General features: G+C 42.2%; 2 protein-coding genes across 4 annotated transcripts in view; one reads left to right on the forward strand and one right to left on the reverse strand.

Annotated features, from left to right (window-relative positions):
• The window catches only part of Nt5e (5'-nucleotidase ecto), a 47,332-nt gene extending 38,910 nt beyond the window's left edge, over nucleotides 1-8,422 (forward strand). The window contains exons 5-9 of the mRNA XM_052716169.1: nucleotides 968-1,122; nucleotides 2,601-2,706; nucleotides 3,469-3,618; nucleotides 5,201-5,401; nucleotides 6,303-8,422. Of these exons, the coding sequence (XP_052572129.1) occupies nucleotides 968-1,122; nucleotides 2,601-2,706; nucleotides 3,469-3,618; nucleotides 5,201-5,401; nucleotides 6,303-6,466 (776 nt within the window). The 3' untranslated portion in view covers nucleotides 6,467-8,422. The remainder of the gene's footprint in view (nucleotides 1-967; nucleotides 1,123-2,600; nucleotides 2,707-3,468; nucleotides 3,619-5,200; nucleotides 5,402-6,302) is intronic.
• Nucleotides 8,423-15,706: 7,284 nt separating this feature from the next.
• Nucleotides 15,707-16,471, reverse strand: part of Snx14 (sorting nexin 14) — a 67,437-nt gene continuing 66,672 nt past the window's right edge. For all 3 annotated transcript variants that reach the window (XM_052716197.1, XM_052716188.1, XM_052716181.1), the window contains one exon: nucleotides 15,707-15,904. In XM_052716197.1, coding sequence (XP_052572157.1) covers nucleotides 15,795-15,904 — 110 coding nt within the window. In that variant the 3' untranslated portion in view covers nucleotides 15,707-15,794. The remainder of the gene's footprint in view (nucleotides 15,905-16,471) is intronic.

Here is a 16,471-nt window from a genome sequence, read left to right on the forward strand (position 1 = left end):
TTCTTTTGTTTTGTCTCAGGACATGACTGGAAAACCGGTGGAGAGTTTAGCCTCTCCCTTGTGTTTACTCCCTTCATTCATAAGGAAATTTCAAATTGCCAATGCCCAAATCCTCTTTTGCTTTTCCAAGTCTGCTCAGTGCACCACTGCTCCTTCTGCTTTTCAAAAGCTTAATCTGGGGAGGCAAAAGTCACTGTCAGCTCCTGTCTAGAGAGGAATAGAAGACTGAAGAAAAGCAATTCAAACAGGACAGAGTATTGCTCAAAACCTGGCCCATCTAACAAGAGGCAGGGACAGTGCACTGTGGGCCTTAGCCTCTTTATTCATGAGACAAGGAAATACCTCTTTGTGTTGTTGTTTTGTTTTTGTTGCTCCTCCATATATAGCCCAGGCTAGAGTTATAGTGTACACAGTATATCTGTCAAGAAGAATCTCTTGTTTTGAGACTCAGAATGAAAGTATCATTATGCCAACATCCATTTTCACATAGTATTCATGAGTATGCTGCTGTGATTCTACCAGTCCTTTTCTCTTCACTATCTGCTCAGAAGGATGGGCGGGGAGGTCTCACTGTACCCAGGAGAGTCTGTGGTCACAACATAGGCTTTTCAACAGCTAGAGAGGAAACAAGCTGGGAACCATACCCTGAGCAGATCCTCTGTACTTGCCCAGCATGTCATCCTAGGTGGACTGACATGTGCTCATCCACATGTTGAGTTGATGCTGAGATGCTCAAAAGCATCCTTGAGGTAAGAAATATCCAGGTATTAATGTCAGAAAATGAAATAAATAGTCCTAAGGAATTTCATAGCCAAAACCAAAACGTACAAATGGACTAATGCATACTCCCAGCGGGGAAGCCTAACAACGCTTGATTTCTCTAACATTTATCCACTGGGAGATCTGCTTTAATGACAGGCCTTTCCTCTCACGTGCACTTTTCTGATGTCCTTCCTTCCTGTCCTAGATCCAACCATCAAAGCAGACATTAACCAATGGAGGATAAAGTTGGATAATTATTCTACCCAGGAACTGGGGAGAACAATCGTCTACCTGGACGGCTCCACTCAGTCATGCCGCTTCAGAGAATGCAACATGGGCAACCTGATCTGTGATGCTATGGTGAGCCGTCTGCAGGGGCAGAGCACCTGCATCTAGGGAGAGAAGAAAGGAAGACAGAAGATAGATGCAACAAGGGACAAAGTGATGGCAGTAAAATTGGGGGTTTCATACTGAACACCTTGGCGAGGAGGCGAGGAGAGACTAGGAGACCATCACGTTACTGCTTTACAAGGACTATAACCTTTTAAAATAGGTCTTTCTTAGATGTCTAAATCTGGAGTGTTTCTTTCTGTAAGGTGATCTGAAGACAGGAACCCACCCCACCCCCCGCCGCTGCCAGATGTTGACACAGTAGATCAAGCCCATCTGCTTGGGCCTGACTTGGCAGGACAGTTTTTCCCTGGTTTGTCCTCTCTTCTCTAAAGAACATGGGCCTCATGTAACTTGCACTTCTTTCCCAAGCACAGAATGACAAGACTTAGTTATGGTAAAGTCTCTGGCTAGAGCAAGATCATTCATGAAGAGCATTTTTGTGGGGCTAATTGGCCAAAGTGGCTTCATGGGGCTACGTTGAGCAAAGGTCTCTAGGCTGGACTATTGCTCTCATGGGCTCACGCATGGGGAGCCTGTCGGTGTGAGTATCCTGCTGCTGCCAGTGTCTGTGATACAACCACACTCCACAAACTCTGGCCGAGTGAGTGACAGCATGAACGCCCTCCAAGATGAGGTCCATCCAGGCTGGCTATTGAGCACCGTGACATCAGTATGAGAAACAACCAGAAAGAAACATCTAGGCAAAAATCTAGAAACACCCCAGGGTGCTACCAGCACTTAACCTTTCTGTCAAAGAGGCTGGGGTAAACATAACTTTTACTCTTGTGTTTGTTTTAGAAAGCACACATTTTGAGGCAGGATAGTTGGCCCAGAGCTTGAGAGTACGTGGACCTGGGTTCAATTCCCAGCACCCACACAGTGGCTCACAACCATCTGTAACCCCAGTCCCAGGGGATCTGATGTCCTCTTCTGACCTCCACAGGCACACATGTGGTTCACATACATACATGCAGGCAAAATACTCATGCCCTTAAAATATAAAATAAACAAACCTAAAAAAAATAAAAGGTTTAAGGCCATGTTTGGTGGTGCATGCCTTTAATCCCAACATTCAGGAGACAGAAGCAGGAGGATTTCTCCAAGTTTGAGGCAAGCGTGGCTTATATAGAACAGCAAGAGCTACATAGAGAGACCCTGTCTCAAAACAAATAAACAAAAAGCATACATTTTTACTTGCTGTAACTGAGTGTGTGCTTGTAAAATATGCTTGTGCTTCTAACTTATTGAAGGCTAATAGAAGATAGGCTAATAATCATTTTATGATTAATAATGTATACAATGAGTTTTAGTTACAGTTGGGAAACCTCTGGGCACTTGGGAGTAGGGGATGAATACTTTGTTTTGCTCAGTAGAGATAACCAGATTCCTGGAACTGACACCAAGAAAGAAGACCCAAAGTAACTAAATTTCTGCTACTATTGTAGATTAACAACAACCTCAGACACCCAGATGAAATGTTCTGGAACCACGTGTCCATGTGCATTTTAAATGGAGGTGGCATCCGGTCCCCCATTGATGAGAAGAACAACGGTATGCACCAGGGCCCACTTCCTCAGCTGCCCATGTTGTCTCTTCCCTGGCTGTGCCCACAGCACCCTCTGCTGCCAGCCGCACACCAAAATGCTGGGCCTTTAAGCTTGTGTTAGCTGTGACTCAAGTCCAGTGCTTCGACAAAAGGACACACATGCCTTCTCATATGTATTTACACAGATGCTAAATCTCAGCTTGGTCTAAATCTCCCACTTGCAAAGCTATTAATTGTTGCTGCTTTATAAAATGTATTGAACCTTTTTACGTCTAGCGAGAGAAAGACCAACTCATTAACCTCCTATGCTGGAAAAGTCATCTCAAAGACACACTTTATATATTTGCAGATGCCCAAGGTCCTATCACACATTAAAACAAATCCACTAGGCAGGTACTTAAGGCTCTGCTGCAGCCCTTGCTGACATACTGTCAAACCCCATCAGTATAAGGTCCGAAGCTCATTTCAGATAATAGAGCAGGTGGCTAGAACACACTGCCTGTGTACAACTGAGCAATGTTTAACTAACTACTGAAGATCCAGCCCAAACCAGGAGATCCACTCTTTCTGAGAAGAGTGGACTTAGTCCTTTGCAGGCTCAACCCCCTTGCCCTGTGGTGGACAGCAGGGCAGAATCTTTCAGTACACTCCCTCCCAAAGTGTACTTCCCTCCCCCACTTTACTCCCTCAGCCCAAGGGAGCCAGTCTCTGGGTAAGCGTTTTCTTCAACTTTTTTTTCTCTCCTGATGCATTTTTAACTACCTAAGGCACAATCACCTGGGAGAACCTGGCTTCTGTACTGCCCTTTGGAGGGACATTTGACCTGGTCCAAATAAAAGGTTCCACCCTGAAGAAGGCTTTTGAGCACAGCGTGCATCGTTATGGCCAGTCCACTGGGGAGTTCCTGCAAGTGGGTGGTAAGTGGCACATCCTGCAGAGCACAGTGTCCAGTGATCTAGGCCTTCCTGGTTGGCTCAGCTCCTTACCTCTGTGCCTGCACTTGGGGTTTTCTCACAGCCAACCCCATCTTTCAATGACTATGGACTCCTGGAGTCATTGAGGATAGGTTGAGGTCAGACCCAAGCCCTTGGCAATGAGTAGTATTTGTCAACCCTAATTTGGAGATCGGAAGGGCATCCATGGGAGCTGACTTCCTGAACACTAGCAGATCAGCTGGCATGAGGCCTTTCTGTTAGAATCTTATGGGTGCAGGTAACATTCTTAAACAAAAGCAAAAGCTCTCTCCATTATTGTTAGCTGCCTGGGACTGTAATAGGGTTCAAAGGAACAAAAGGTAGAAGCAGAGACAGTCTACTCTAATCCTGCGGGGGGAAGGCATGTCACCAACACCTGGCCTGCTTTCTATCTGACTGCAGTGAAGAATGGAAATGAATGTTCCTCATATTGCTAAAGGCTTCTTCATTGAGGGTGGGTGGGGAGTGCTGGAGAGTAAACCCATGCTAGGCAAACATTTTCCTGTTTATTTTGTGCTGTTGGGAATTGAACCTGGGGTCTCATGCATGCTGGGGAAAATGCTTTTTAGCACTGCTACGTTCCAGCTCCTAAAGGATTCTGAAATGCTTTTCTTAGGGATCAGTTCCACAATCCAGAGTTTTAATCCTTAAAATAGTAATCTTATTCTACTCCAAAATAATTTTGTGGCCTCATTTTCTTACTTTTTATTAATCTTGCTTTGTTCATTTTGAGACAGGATCTAATGTAGTCCAGAATGACCTCAAACTCACTATGTAGCCAAAGTTGGCCTTTAACTTCCCATCCTCCTGCCTCCATCTTCTCCCAAATACTGGGATTACAGTTATGTCCCACTGTGCTTGGCTGTATGTTGTTTGCCTTCTTTTTTTTTTTTTTTTGACAGAGTCTCAATATGTGTATTCTAGGATAGACTCAAACTATGTAGCTCAGCCTGACTTCAAATGTGTGGTGATCCTCCTGCTCCAGCGCCTCCACAGGCTGGGAGTTCGTTTTAGTTCATGGAACTGCTTGATGGGTGTTGCTGTCTGGGAGGAGACCCTGGCTTGCTGTGTGGGGAGTAACCCTGACATACAGCATTTTCCCAGGGCAGAGCCAAGGACCTGTGATGTTCTAGCAAAGTGCTGAGTATGAGTATTTGTGAAAATCTCCAAATTAGAATGACTACATTCAGTCTTCAAAGCTGTTGCAAATACTCAAATACAATGCACACCTCATTTTCCAAGCCCAGTGAGTCATTACTGGACCAATGAGTTCGGGATTATAATCACTCTTTCCTTTCTGAGGGTCAGTTCTCCTTCAGTGGTTCTCCCATATACTGGAGGCCTCAAGGATGAAGGTAACTAAGGGTAGCTACACCATTACCAACATTCCCCTGGTTTAATTTCACTCACACAGGAATTAAAGTAACACAAGCCTAGTATCCCAATTCTAGATTTGGCCAAAATCCCTTTCATAGGCAAAAGTCCCTTTGGATTCAGCAAAAGCATGGACTCATTTCTCTTCCAGGAATCCATGTGGTATATGATCTTACCCGAAAACCCTGGAACAGAGTGGTGCAATTAGATGTTCTTTGCACCAAGTGTCGAGTGCCCACTTATGAGCCTCTGGAAATGGATAAAGTGTATAAAGTGACGCTCCCGAGCTACCTCGCCAGTGGTGGAGATGGATTCCAGATGATAAAAGATGAATTATTAAAACATGACTCTGGTAAGCACCAGTGGCTCTTCCTCTCCTGTTCCCAAAGGTGTTCAGCACAACAGAACTGGGCAGAGGGGGACAAGACAGGAAAGGGACCCCATGCCCTTGTTGCTGGTTCCATCCAGCTCTGGAGGTTGCTAACAGCACAATACTGAGGACTGGTGTGCTGTCCCTTCCCCGGCGTGTTCACATCTCTGCAGCCCCAGGGAAGGCACACTGTTGGTTAGAGGCAGGGTCTCTCTGTGTAGTCATGGCTGGCCTGGAGCTTGCTATGCAGACCAGGCTGGCTTGGAACTCACAGAGATCCTCCTGCCCAAGGGATGGGATTAAAGGCATGTGCCATCACAATGGTCTGTGATTTTTTCCTTTACAGTAAACTATTGTGTATTAGCAGTGCCAGGCATTAAATACCTTCAATGAACACATCCACATGGAGCAATTTAAATAATTGTAAGACTTTTTGGGGGTTGTCATGGGTTTGTTATTTCTTCATCCTCTTCTGGGAATGAAAGCTCCAATGTCTCATCATCAAGTATGTGAGGATAATTTTGAGCAGACAGCATGAGAAAGTCACTTTTATTTCTCAACTAACTCTTGGCCCAGGTCCTCAATGCCTTTGGCTCTGGAATAGATTACAGCTGTGGTGCCAACAACCTCTTAGAAACCTTAGAGCTGAGACAACTGCATTCCTCCCAATTACGCTGTGCTGAAGTTCACATCTGCAATATGACAAAGCAAGCAGATTCTTTGCACTTAAAATTACCAGAAGACAAAAGTCTTCTGAGGTGCTTTATCCTGGAATGAAAAGGTGTTCTCTTTTCAGTTTCAAGGACTTTAGAGGTCTTATTTCCCTTCCTACTGCTAATAGATCATTTTTCGAGAGTTAAAATAATGTATGTGTTTTTTCCAGGTGACCAAGATATCAGCGTGGTTTCTGAATACATCTCAAAAATGCAAGTAGTTTACCCAGCCGTTGAAGGGCGGATCAAGTTCTCTGCAGGAAGTCATTACCAGGGAAGCTTTCCTTTAGTAATTCTTTCATTTTGCGCAGTGATCCTTGTTTTGTACCAATAATGAACTGGAAGTCTACTTGTCCTTGATGTCAAACTACATTTTTCTTCCAGTGATATTCAAATCTGCCTCTGGAGACCTGGCTTTGTAATGGCGCTTACCATCCTCAAGGCTCCTAGCCGACGCTCAGAGCACTTCGCAAGGAAGAAGCTAACTAGAACATCATTTGTCAGGGCCAGCAACTCAGTGAGCAGATAGAAAGTCTAAACCAACAGGGTTCTTTTCCGGAGTGGGGGAAGAAAACAACTAGATGTAATTTACATATCCACGTAACGGATTTGAACCACAAAAATAATTCTTCACTTTCTATTCATTTCTAATCCATCAAACAACTGATGTTTACATAGAACTTTACCATTGCCAGCTGTGGTGGCACATGCCTGTAGTCACAGCACTTGGGAGGGAGAAGAGGATGGCTGCCAAGTTCCAGGTCAGCCTGACCTATATAGAGTTTCAAGCTAGTCAGCTAGACATCAAGACTCTCACAAACAAAAACCGTTATAATTTACAAGGAAATTTTTGTAGATAGGTGTTGGTTCTTCTGTATGATATGTTAGCAGAAAGGGTTGACATGTTCAAGGCCATGTATCCTCAAATGATACATTTAAGACCTGTCTAGGTCTTTTGACCTCAAATCCAATAGTCCCTCCTACATCAAGTCTCCTTTCTTCCTGCCAATGGCCCCAGATGACAAATCTCTGGTTTATTTCTGCCCGCCACACACCCCTTTCTTTCGGGCTTCTGTTGTCTACCAATTTTGAAAGACTGGATCCTGGACAGGATCCTGTCTTACAACACCATGTGCCTTTGGTGAGTCATTGACACACTGGCAGTCAGTCAGGGGGCAGCAGAGAAAGGGAAGGGAGGGTGTGCCCAGGACTGGTACATCGCAGGAGAGAGGATGGGCATTTACATGTGTTATATAAACACTTGCAAAGGAGCAGAGCATGATTCCAAAGCAGTTCTTGTTAATTCTTGTGGGATTCCAAAAGCCCTGCCCCTCTCTCTCCTTCCTTCTTCCTCACATGGAGGTGTCATGAGAGAGCTTTCTAAAACGAACTGCAATTCTATACCTGCACCTGTCCTGCCCCAGATGCCAACACAGCTCTCAGTCTAGTCACACTATGTACATCATGGAAAGATCCAGCGTTCTGGAAGGCAAGAGTGATTGCAAGAAGCAGTGTACATAAATGTTTGAAGTCACTGAGACTCAAATCCCAAGCAACCACTGTAAGGCGTACTCCAGTCCAGATATGAGAGTACCGACAGGACAGTGAGCCCTAAGGGATGCCCAAGAGATACGCAGACTGATGAAATAATCTATGCCCACAGAACACCTGACCAAGATGGTCCTGTGACCAAGGGAGTATGGTCAGCACTGCATGAGTAATCAAGAAGTGGGAGCCTTCACCTTAACCACGAAACAGCATCTAGACGTCTGAACAGGGGACATGTTTCCTGGTGTTTACAAATGTTAAGTACTCTTGACACAAAACATTTTAAAATTTCCAATCCTAGACCAGGTGGCGGTGGCACATGCCTTTAATCCCAGCACTTGGGAGGCAGAGCCGAGTTTGAGGCCAGCCCAGTCTACAGAGCAAGATCCAGGACAGGCATCAAAACTACACAGAGAAAACCTGTCTCGAAAAACCAAAAAAAAAATAAAAAAATAAAAAAATTCCAATCCTTTTATGAAGTTTGTTGCAGTAAAACAATGCCTTCAGCTCTACGAATGTATAGACTAGTTAGAAATGTCAAAAAGACTATGTAAAAAAATAAAGGTGCATTTGAGGTATATTTTTATGCTTGGCCAGTAAATGAGAAATTACAGCATAATTTTTTAAAGAACGTTTTGTAATTTTTCTAAATATGTGTATATATGTATTGTGCCACAGTGTTGGGAAATGACCCTGGACTACTTTGTGATTGTAAATTCCAAACAATAAAAATGAAGATATACTCCTTTTTCTTTGGTCTTCTCTCAAACCCCCAAGACAATATAGCAAGGACAATTTTTCACCAGGATTATTTCTCGTTGTAATAAACACTTTGTCATCTGGTAGCCCTTCTCTTCTCTCACTTCAAAATTGAGAAGAAAAATGAAATTTTTAAGCAGGAGAGAAAAATCATTTTTTTTAAGGGAAGACTGAAGTCTTGACTTTTCTTCACCTAGTCTTGCTTTGCTCTTCAGTGAAAATCTACCAACCTCTAGATAAAACACTAGAGAAGGGGTTTATAATCTGAGAATGCAGACATGACTGCAGAATAAAGGTAGTATGGTGACCTCATTCAGTCACTGGTGCTCTGGAGCGACAGCCTAGGGAACAGAAGCTGCTGATTCTGCTCAGCTTTGTCTTCTCTGTCCCGTTCAGAAAATCGGCACCAATACAAGGAAGCGAGACCAGCATTCCAGAGCTTATGTGAAAGCCAGTAAGACATTCTGAATTTTAGGTGGAAAAATCAAACCACAGCTGGGTGTGGTGAGCCATACCTTTAATCCCAGCACTTGAGAAACAAAGACAGGCAGGTCTCTTCTTGTAAATTTGAGGGCAGACTGGTCTAACATAGCAAGTTTCAGGCCAGCCAGTTATAAAATGAGATCCTGTCTCAAAACATGCCCCGCCAACACACACACATACACACAAACACACACCAAAAATTTCAAAATTCAATTCCCCCCTACTTGGTTTTCTGAGACAGGGTTTCTCCGTGTAACAGCCCTGGCTGTCCTAGAACTTGCTTTGTAGACCAGGCTGGCTTTGAACTCACAGAGATCTGACTGCCTCCACCTCCCGAGTGCTGGGATTAAAGGTGTGTGTGCTGCCACCACACTTGGCTTACAAACTCAATTTTTTAAATTATTTATTAATTATTGTGTGAATGGGGGGCAGGTGTACCACAGTAAACATGGAGGTCAGAGGCAACTTTATGGAGTCTGTTCTCATCTTCCATCTTAGTTTCTTTTCTGTTTCTGTGATACAGCACTCTGACCAAAAGCAACTTAGGGAGGAAAAGGTTTATTTGGCTTTATGTGTCCAGGTAAGTCTATCATTGAGGAAAGTCAGGGCAGACATTGAAGCAGAAACCAGAGGTCCACTGCTTGCTGGCTCCCCCTCTCAGAGCCATGCTTAGATTGCTTTCTTGTACAGCCCAGGGAATGGTACCGCCCACAGAGGGCTGGGTCCCCCCATATCAATTAATAATCAAATCAATCCAAAACACACATACCCACAGGCCAATCTAAGCTATGCAATTCCTCAACTGAGGCTCTTCTAATCTACATAATTCCTCAGCTGAGGCTCATGTATCAGATGACTGTAGGTTGTTACCAAGTTAACAAAGCTAACTAGGATACACATTCAGGTTGCCTTTACCTTTGCTGAGCATGAGTAAGCCTAACTAGCCAAGTTCAGTTTCCAAAATCCATAGTAGAAGAAGAAAACTGACTCCTGAAAGCTGTCTTCTGACATTATTGCACACACTATGGCACACATGTGCCCTTTTATGTGTATGTCACACATCACACAGGCAAACTGTAGTAAATGAAACCTCTAAAAATGAAATATTAGTAACTAGGAAACTACCATGAGTCCACATAATTTGCAAAAGACCACTAGTCAATTTGTCTTAAGATCATGTGAAAATCTTCAACTTTTAATCAACACAGAAACAGAAAATATAAGATGACTATGAGCACTTGGTACAATTAACAAACACCAATGCTTGTTGGGGGTGTGTACATAAGTGTGCAGGTGCATATGTTGTGGCCAAGGAAGAATGGCAAGCATCTTCTGCAGCTCTCTTCATTTTTTGAGACAGGGTCTCTCACTGAACCCAAAGCTTGCCATCTTCACTAGATTGGCTGGCTATTGAGGTCCCAGGGTCCACTTGTCTCTTCCCCTTTTCCACCCCAATGCTAGGGATACAGGCATCTCTAGCCATGGCTGGCTTTTTACGTGCGTACTGGGGATTCAAGCTCAGGTCTTCATGTTTATATATCAAGCACTCTTACCCAGTGAGTCATCTCCTCAGTCCCCAATTCTTTTGTAATGCCTTATTCTACCCCTAGTACTTGCTTTCTAACATTCATTTAAATATACCAGTGTGCAGAGTTGTATCTCAGATATACTTACCCTCCGTGCAAAATTTGACCAATTTAATAAATATATTTACATACAGTATATAAAAACAACGTCAGTCTGTTTTTAACTTCTTTGAGTTTTGTTTTAATGTATTTACTGTTCTGCACTGAGCTCTAAGGGGCATCCAAATTTTCTTGCTCAACTTAAAATCATCCTTAGCATTTTGATTTCAGCTAACAAAATATGTGTTATTTATGGCATATAACATGATGTTCTGAAATGTGTACCAACACTGTGAAATTATGGCTGAGTCTAGCTCACTATCAATGCCTTCTCTGTGCTTGTTCCTAATTTCTTAGTGGCTACATTTTTACAAGAGTCCCTTTCCCTTTCCTCCTGGCATCCCTCTCTGGTATTCTCTTGTTTTCTTGATGTACCTCTTTATTGAACCTGATTTAGAAATCTAAAAGCATGATCCTGGGCTGAAGAATTAGGCTCAGTGGTTAAGAGTACCTGCTGCTCTTGCAGAGGACCCAGGTTCAATTCCCAGCACCTACATGGTAGCTCATAACCATATGTGATGTAAATACCATCTTCTGGCCTCTGTGAGCATTAGGTATGCATGTGGTCCACATATATACCACATATATGCAGGCAAAAAACCCATAACCATAAAAACAATAAACAAACAAAGATTATGAGTTGACAGCAAGCCAAGGTTGGCTGACATAGTCACCTACCTATAGTAATAGTTCAGCTAGAGACATACACTGTGGTCTACTCAACACTTCTTTCACTTTGGCAGTAACTATACAAAGAGATCACCACGTGCACATTCCTGCCTCCAAATACTTTCCTGTCTACTCCACCTCAACAGCATCTTCCCATAACAAATCTTGTATCTATCACGTCCTTTGTGCCTGGTACTGCTGGGATACAAACAAGAAGCACCCGGATGGATAGGACATACCTCTGTGCTTAGGCTGTCCATCACTAAGTAAAGACACAGAAAACTACATTAATTCTAAAAACAGAGATTCAACCTTCTATGTGTCTAGCCATTCTTCCTCCTGTTCTTAGGAGGCATTCCCACCCTTACTTTGGTAGATACTGTTCCTCTCCTGGCCCACCTACTTATAGGTAGGGCAGCTGATTACAACCCCCTAGCCATAGAAGCAAACATCCAACCTACTTCTGACAACTACAGTGCCATTCATCTTGATTCAAGTTATTGGTCCACAGATAAGAATATATTACCAAACCAAGACAGTAAAAGGCCTGATTTATTTTTTTTAATTATGTATACAGTGTTCTGCCTGCATGTATGCCTGCATGCCATAAGAGGGCACCAGATCTCATATATAAACGGTTGTGAGTCACCATGTGGTTGGTGGGAATTGAACTCAGGACCTCTGGAAGAGCAGCCAGTGCTCTTAACTTCTGAGCCATCTCTCCATCTCAACATTCTTTACATGTATGTAAATGCAAGACAAGCTTTTCCTGCCGTCCATACAGTGATTCCACAGTTTTTTGTAACTGCCTCCCCCTCTCCCCGCCCCCTGCTACATGAAGTACTTAAACAATAAACAATAGCCAACAAGACTGAAGCTGAGACAAAAACCATGTGGAGACCTTATATGAGTTAAGGGCTGCAAAACTCATACTTAGGTCAGTGTGGGAGCCCGTTCTCGGGTTCCTCGTGGCTTTACCCAGCAGGTCCACATAGAGGATGATTAGGACCACGGGCCTGAGTGCAGGTGTCTGAGATGGTCTGCACTTGGCTGTGCTGGGGGAGGAGGTCTTTTGCTCCACCCCCTGGCGTCTCTATAAAAACCCTGGGGCAGAGACAGTCAGGGCCCGTTGGAATAGGTTCCAGGCCCTCTCGAGGCTATCCTTTATTTTCTATCTGTTTATCTCGGCGATATTCTCCGCAATAAATCCTTCTATCTAATATTTCCTGCTGCTCGCACTCAAGAAAACTCTGGGGGTGGTTGGGTAAACGCCCCACAGGTCAGCTCTACTACTACCTCTCTGGGGCTGAATTACATAAAGATACACTTTGTATTCTCTCTAAACAAGACTGTCAACTTCTGTCATTGCCACCAAGAACCAAAACTGGCTCCGATTCAGAGAGAACATCAGGAAGCTTCCCTGAAGACACGCATAAGTGAGCTTAGGAGGTAAGAGTCAAACAAGCACGTTCTATGTTAAGTAAAACCTCTCAAAGCCCTCAAGGAAAATTACACAAATTTCATTCTCATACTACTAAAATGAATCAGAAAAGCTAGATTAACCAAATTGGTCACTTGGTGCTTGGAGCTCATTGTCTTACAGATGAAATGTCAATGTCTCATTTTGCCAGACTTTTATGCAACTTTTAAAATCTTGGGCTGCAGAGTTGGCTCAGCAGTTAAAAAGCAATGACTACTCTTGCAGAGGACTGGATTCAATTCCCAGCACCCATGTAGCTCACAAGCGCCTGTAACTCCAGTCCCAAGAGATTCAATGTCCTCTCAATGTCCTCTCTGACCTTCCCAAGCATGCACATGGTGCACGTACACATAAAATAAATCTAAAAAAAATATTAACTAAATCTTTCTAAGTATAGACTCTAGCAATAATACATGTAAACAAATATCCATGTGGGTACAGAATAACATGCAGAGAGAGAAAAGGAAAGGCTAAGTATGAGGGAATGAGGATGATTGAATACAGGTAATGGAAATGAATTACTGAAAAGGATGGAAAGCTAAATGTTTTCTAATTCTAACTCTGTCAAAAACTTCATATCTGGTGGTAGATAGGTGCATGAAAACATAGTCGACAGTGAAAGTGTAAAATCCAATGTGAAGCTCCACAGCTGCTCTTCCCAATGTCTATCCTAATTGTATGCAAGTTCACTAAGCTATATAGTTTTTTGGGTTTGGTTAATTTTGGTATGTAATTTTTTTTATTTGTAATCTTTTTATAATAGTTTATTTAAAGAACTTTTTTAAAAATTAAATCTTTTGAAATATGATGGTACATGCCTATTAATCCCAGCATTCAGGAGGCTGAGGGAGGAGGATCATGAATTCAAGTCTTGGGCTATGTAGCAAGTTCTAGTCTAGCCTAGACTATATCATGAAACTCTGTCTCCGAACATAAAATATCCAAATAAAGTCCCTGGCAGCCTCCTCCTCGATGGTGAGCTGTTGGGATTTGCCACCACATCCAAGCTGATGCACATTTCTGCATGCTGACTTGTGCCATAACATTCATGTTGAGGTCAGAGAACATCCTGGAGGAATAGATTCTCTTCTTCCACCACGTGGGTTCCAGGGATTGAACTCCAGTCGCCAGGCTTATCAGCAAGTAACTTTACTCACAGAACAATCTTCTCAGGCCCGCCTTTACTTTTCATAAGAGCATCAATCCTGTTGTTGTAGGGTCCCACCTAAATGACTCTTTTAACCTAAATTACCTCCTGAAAGGCTCTGTCTCCAAATACAGTCACTATGGGATTTGTGGTTTCAACATAGGAATTGGTTAAGATATAATTCAGACCATAACAATGACAGAGCACCACTTACAGAAAATGTGATACTCATACAAAGCTAAATAAGTCATTCATATTATAAAAGGAGAAAGGAAGCCGGGCGGGTGGCGGTGCATGCCTTTAATCTCAGCACTTGGGAGGCAGAGCCAGGCGGATCTCTGTGAGTTCGAGGCCAGTCTGGTCTACAGAGCAAGCTCCAGGACAGGCACCAAAACTACAGATAGAAACCCTATCTCAAAAAACCAAAAAAAAAAAAAAAAAAAAAGGAGAAAGAAAAACAATACAATTCCTATTATCTTCAAGGTGTTTTGTATGCAGCATCACATTGCATTTTCAAGCTGTGAGTATTGTCTTATAGGTGATAATGTTGGGCAACAGAGGACTGTGAAGGTAAAAGTCACACTTGGATCTCTCTAATCTTGATGCTCTTGTTATTGTTGAAATATAAAGAAATATTTGTCTCTAAAAACAGTCTTGGCCCCTTTCAGAAGCCGGCTAACCTGGTGTATTTCAAATGCTTTACTATGCCCATTCTTTCTCATCTGTTTTTATGTGTGTCTTAATGTATGAGCTTCATGGAGAACATGTTTTAAATGTATTGCTACAAACAGAATTACCAAAGGGAGTTATATGGTTAGAAGAATACAGTAAAATTAATACTATCTGGAAAACCCTCTGAAAATTAAAAAGCACATTATAAGATTGTCTATGAAGTGTTCTAATTTAGATACAGGTAGATCTTCAAATTGTTAAAAGCAAGCATTTACTCTTTATTGACATGATAAAAATATTCAATTTTAAAATAAAAATATAAACAGAAGTCTAATATGTCCAGTGTTGTAAGCAGCCTATGTATTTATGATTTCAGATGTAGTTAGCATTAACATAAATAAGTGAGTGTGTCTTGCCAATTGCTGTAAAAATGTGCTGTGTTATGTATATATGAACTAGCACTGCTAGACACACAAGGAGAAACCTTGAACCTTGGCCCACTTGCTTCTGTGTCTTCACACTAAATGCAACTGCATTCGGAGCAAAAGAATACAAAGATTGTTGGTCTTACTTGCTTGCCCTCTGCTGTGGGATGATGCTTTTGTACAATGGTTTAATAAAACACTGATTGGCCAGTAGCCAGGCAGGAAGTATAGACGGGGCAAGCAGATAAGTAGAATTCTGGGAAGAGGAAGGGCTGAGTTAGGAGTCACCAGCCAGACACAGAGGAGGCAAGATGACAAGGCAGAACTGAGAAACAGCCATGTGGCTAAACATAAATAATAATTATGGGTTAATTTAAGTGTAAGAGCTAGTCAATAATAAGCCTGAGCTAATAGCTGAGCAGCTATAAATAACATTAAGCCTCTGTGTGATTATTTTATAAAAGGCTGCAGGACTGTGGGTGAGAGATTTGTCTCGACCTCGATAGACAGTGATAGAGAAAAATACCCAGTATCAACCTCAGGCCTCCACAGAGGTGCACACATGGGCATGAACAGCCACACACATACCCCAACACACATGAACACATATGCTAGCACACACATACACACAGACTCAAAAAGCCCCTAGCAATAAGTGACTTATGGTCTCCTAAAATCAAGATAGTAAATATAAAACAGAAAGCCATAATACTTAATCACTTTTTATTGCTATTAAGTTTGTTAGTCTTTATTAAAACAAAAAAATATATTTCAAACACTAAAGTACATGATATTTATAAAAATATACAAAGTGAAAGAAAAAGTACATTTCTATTATACTGGTATTTTATTCTATACCAAGTGTTTACATCCAGGATGTCATGGAGGTAGCTTCCTTTTGTACCTAAAAGTAAAAATAAATCCACTTAATAGAAGCCAGTAGGATAGGATTCATTTTTTTAATTATCTAATAGCTCTACTACAGTAATATGAATATGGTGAAGAGCCATCCAAAAACTCATAACATCAACCTTTGGCCTACAGATCACTCATAACACACACACACACACACACACACACACACACACACACACACACACACAGAGTAAACCAAATACTTGCTGGCACACGCAACAGATAATAGCAATACATTGTCACAGACCTGATAAAAATCTCAAAGCTAAAAGTTTTCTGGTATTCATTCCAATGTAATTTAACATAAGATATCAAACGTTACCACCTTTTTTAAAAAATACATTTAATATTACTAAAATTTGAAAACTTACAATCAATAGATGAACAATCCAAATCTGGTTTCCCTACTCTACAGAAGTGAGTTAGTTTGTTTCAATCTAACTAAAGGGATTAGTCAAAAAGTAAGGGAGCTGGAGAGATGGTTCAGCAGTTAACAACCCCTGCTGTGCAATTATGAGAACTAGAATTCCAATCCCATTAGCCATGTCACAAGCTA

Source organism: Peromyscus californicus, unplaced genomic scaffold, assembly GCF_007827085.1.
Source record: "Peromyscus californicus insignis strain IS unplaced genomic scaffold, ASM782708v3 Scaffold_11__1_contigs__length_118956290, whole genome shotgun sequence".
Classification (NCBI taxonomy): domain Eukaryota; kingdom Metazoa; phylum Chordata; class Mammalia; order Rodentia; family Cricetidae; genus Peromyscus; species Peromyscus californicus.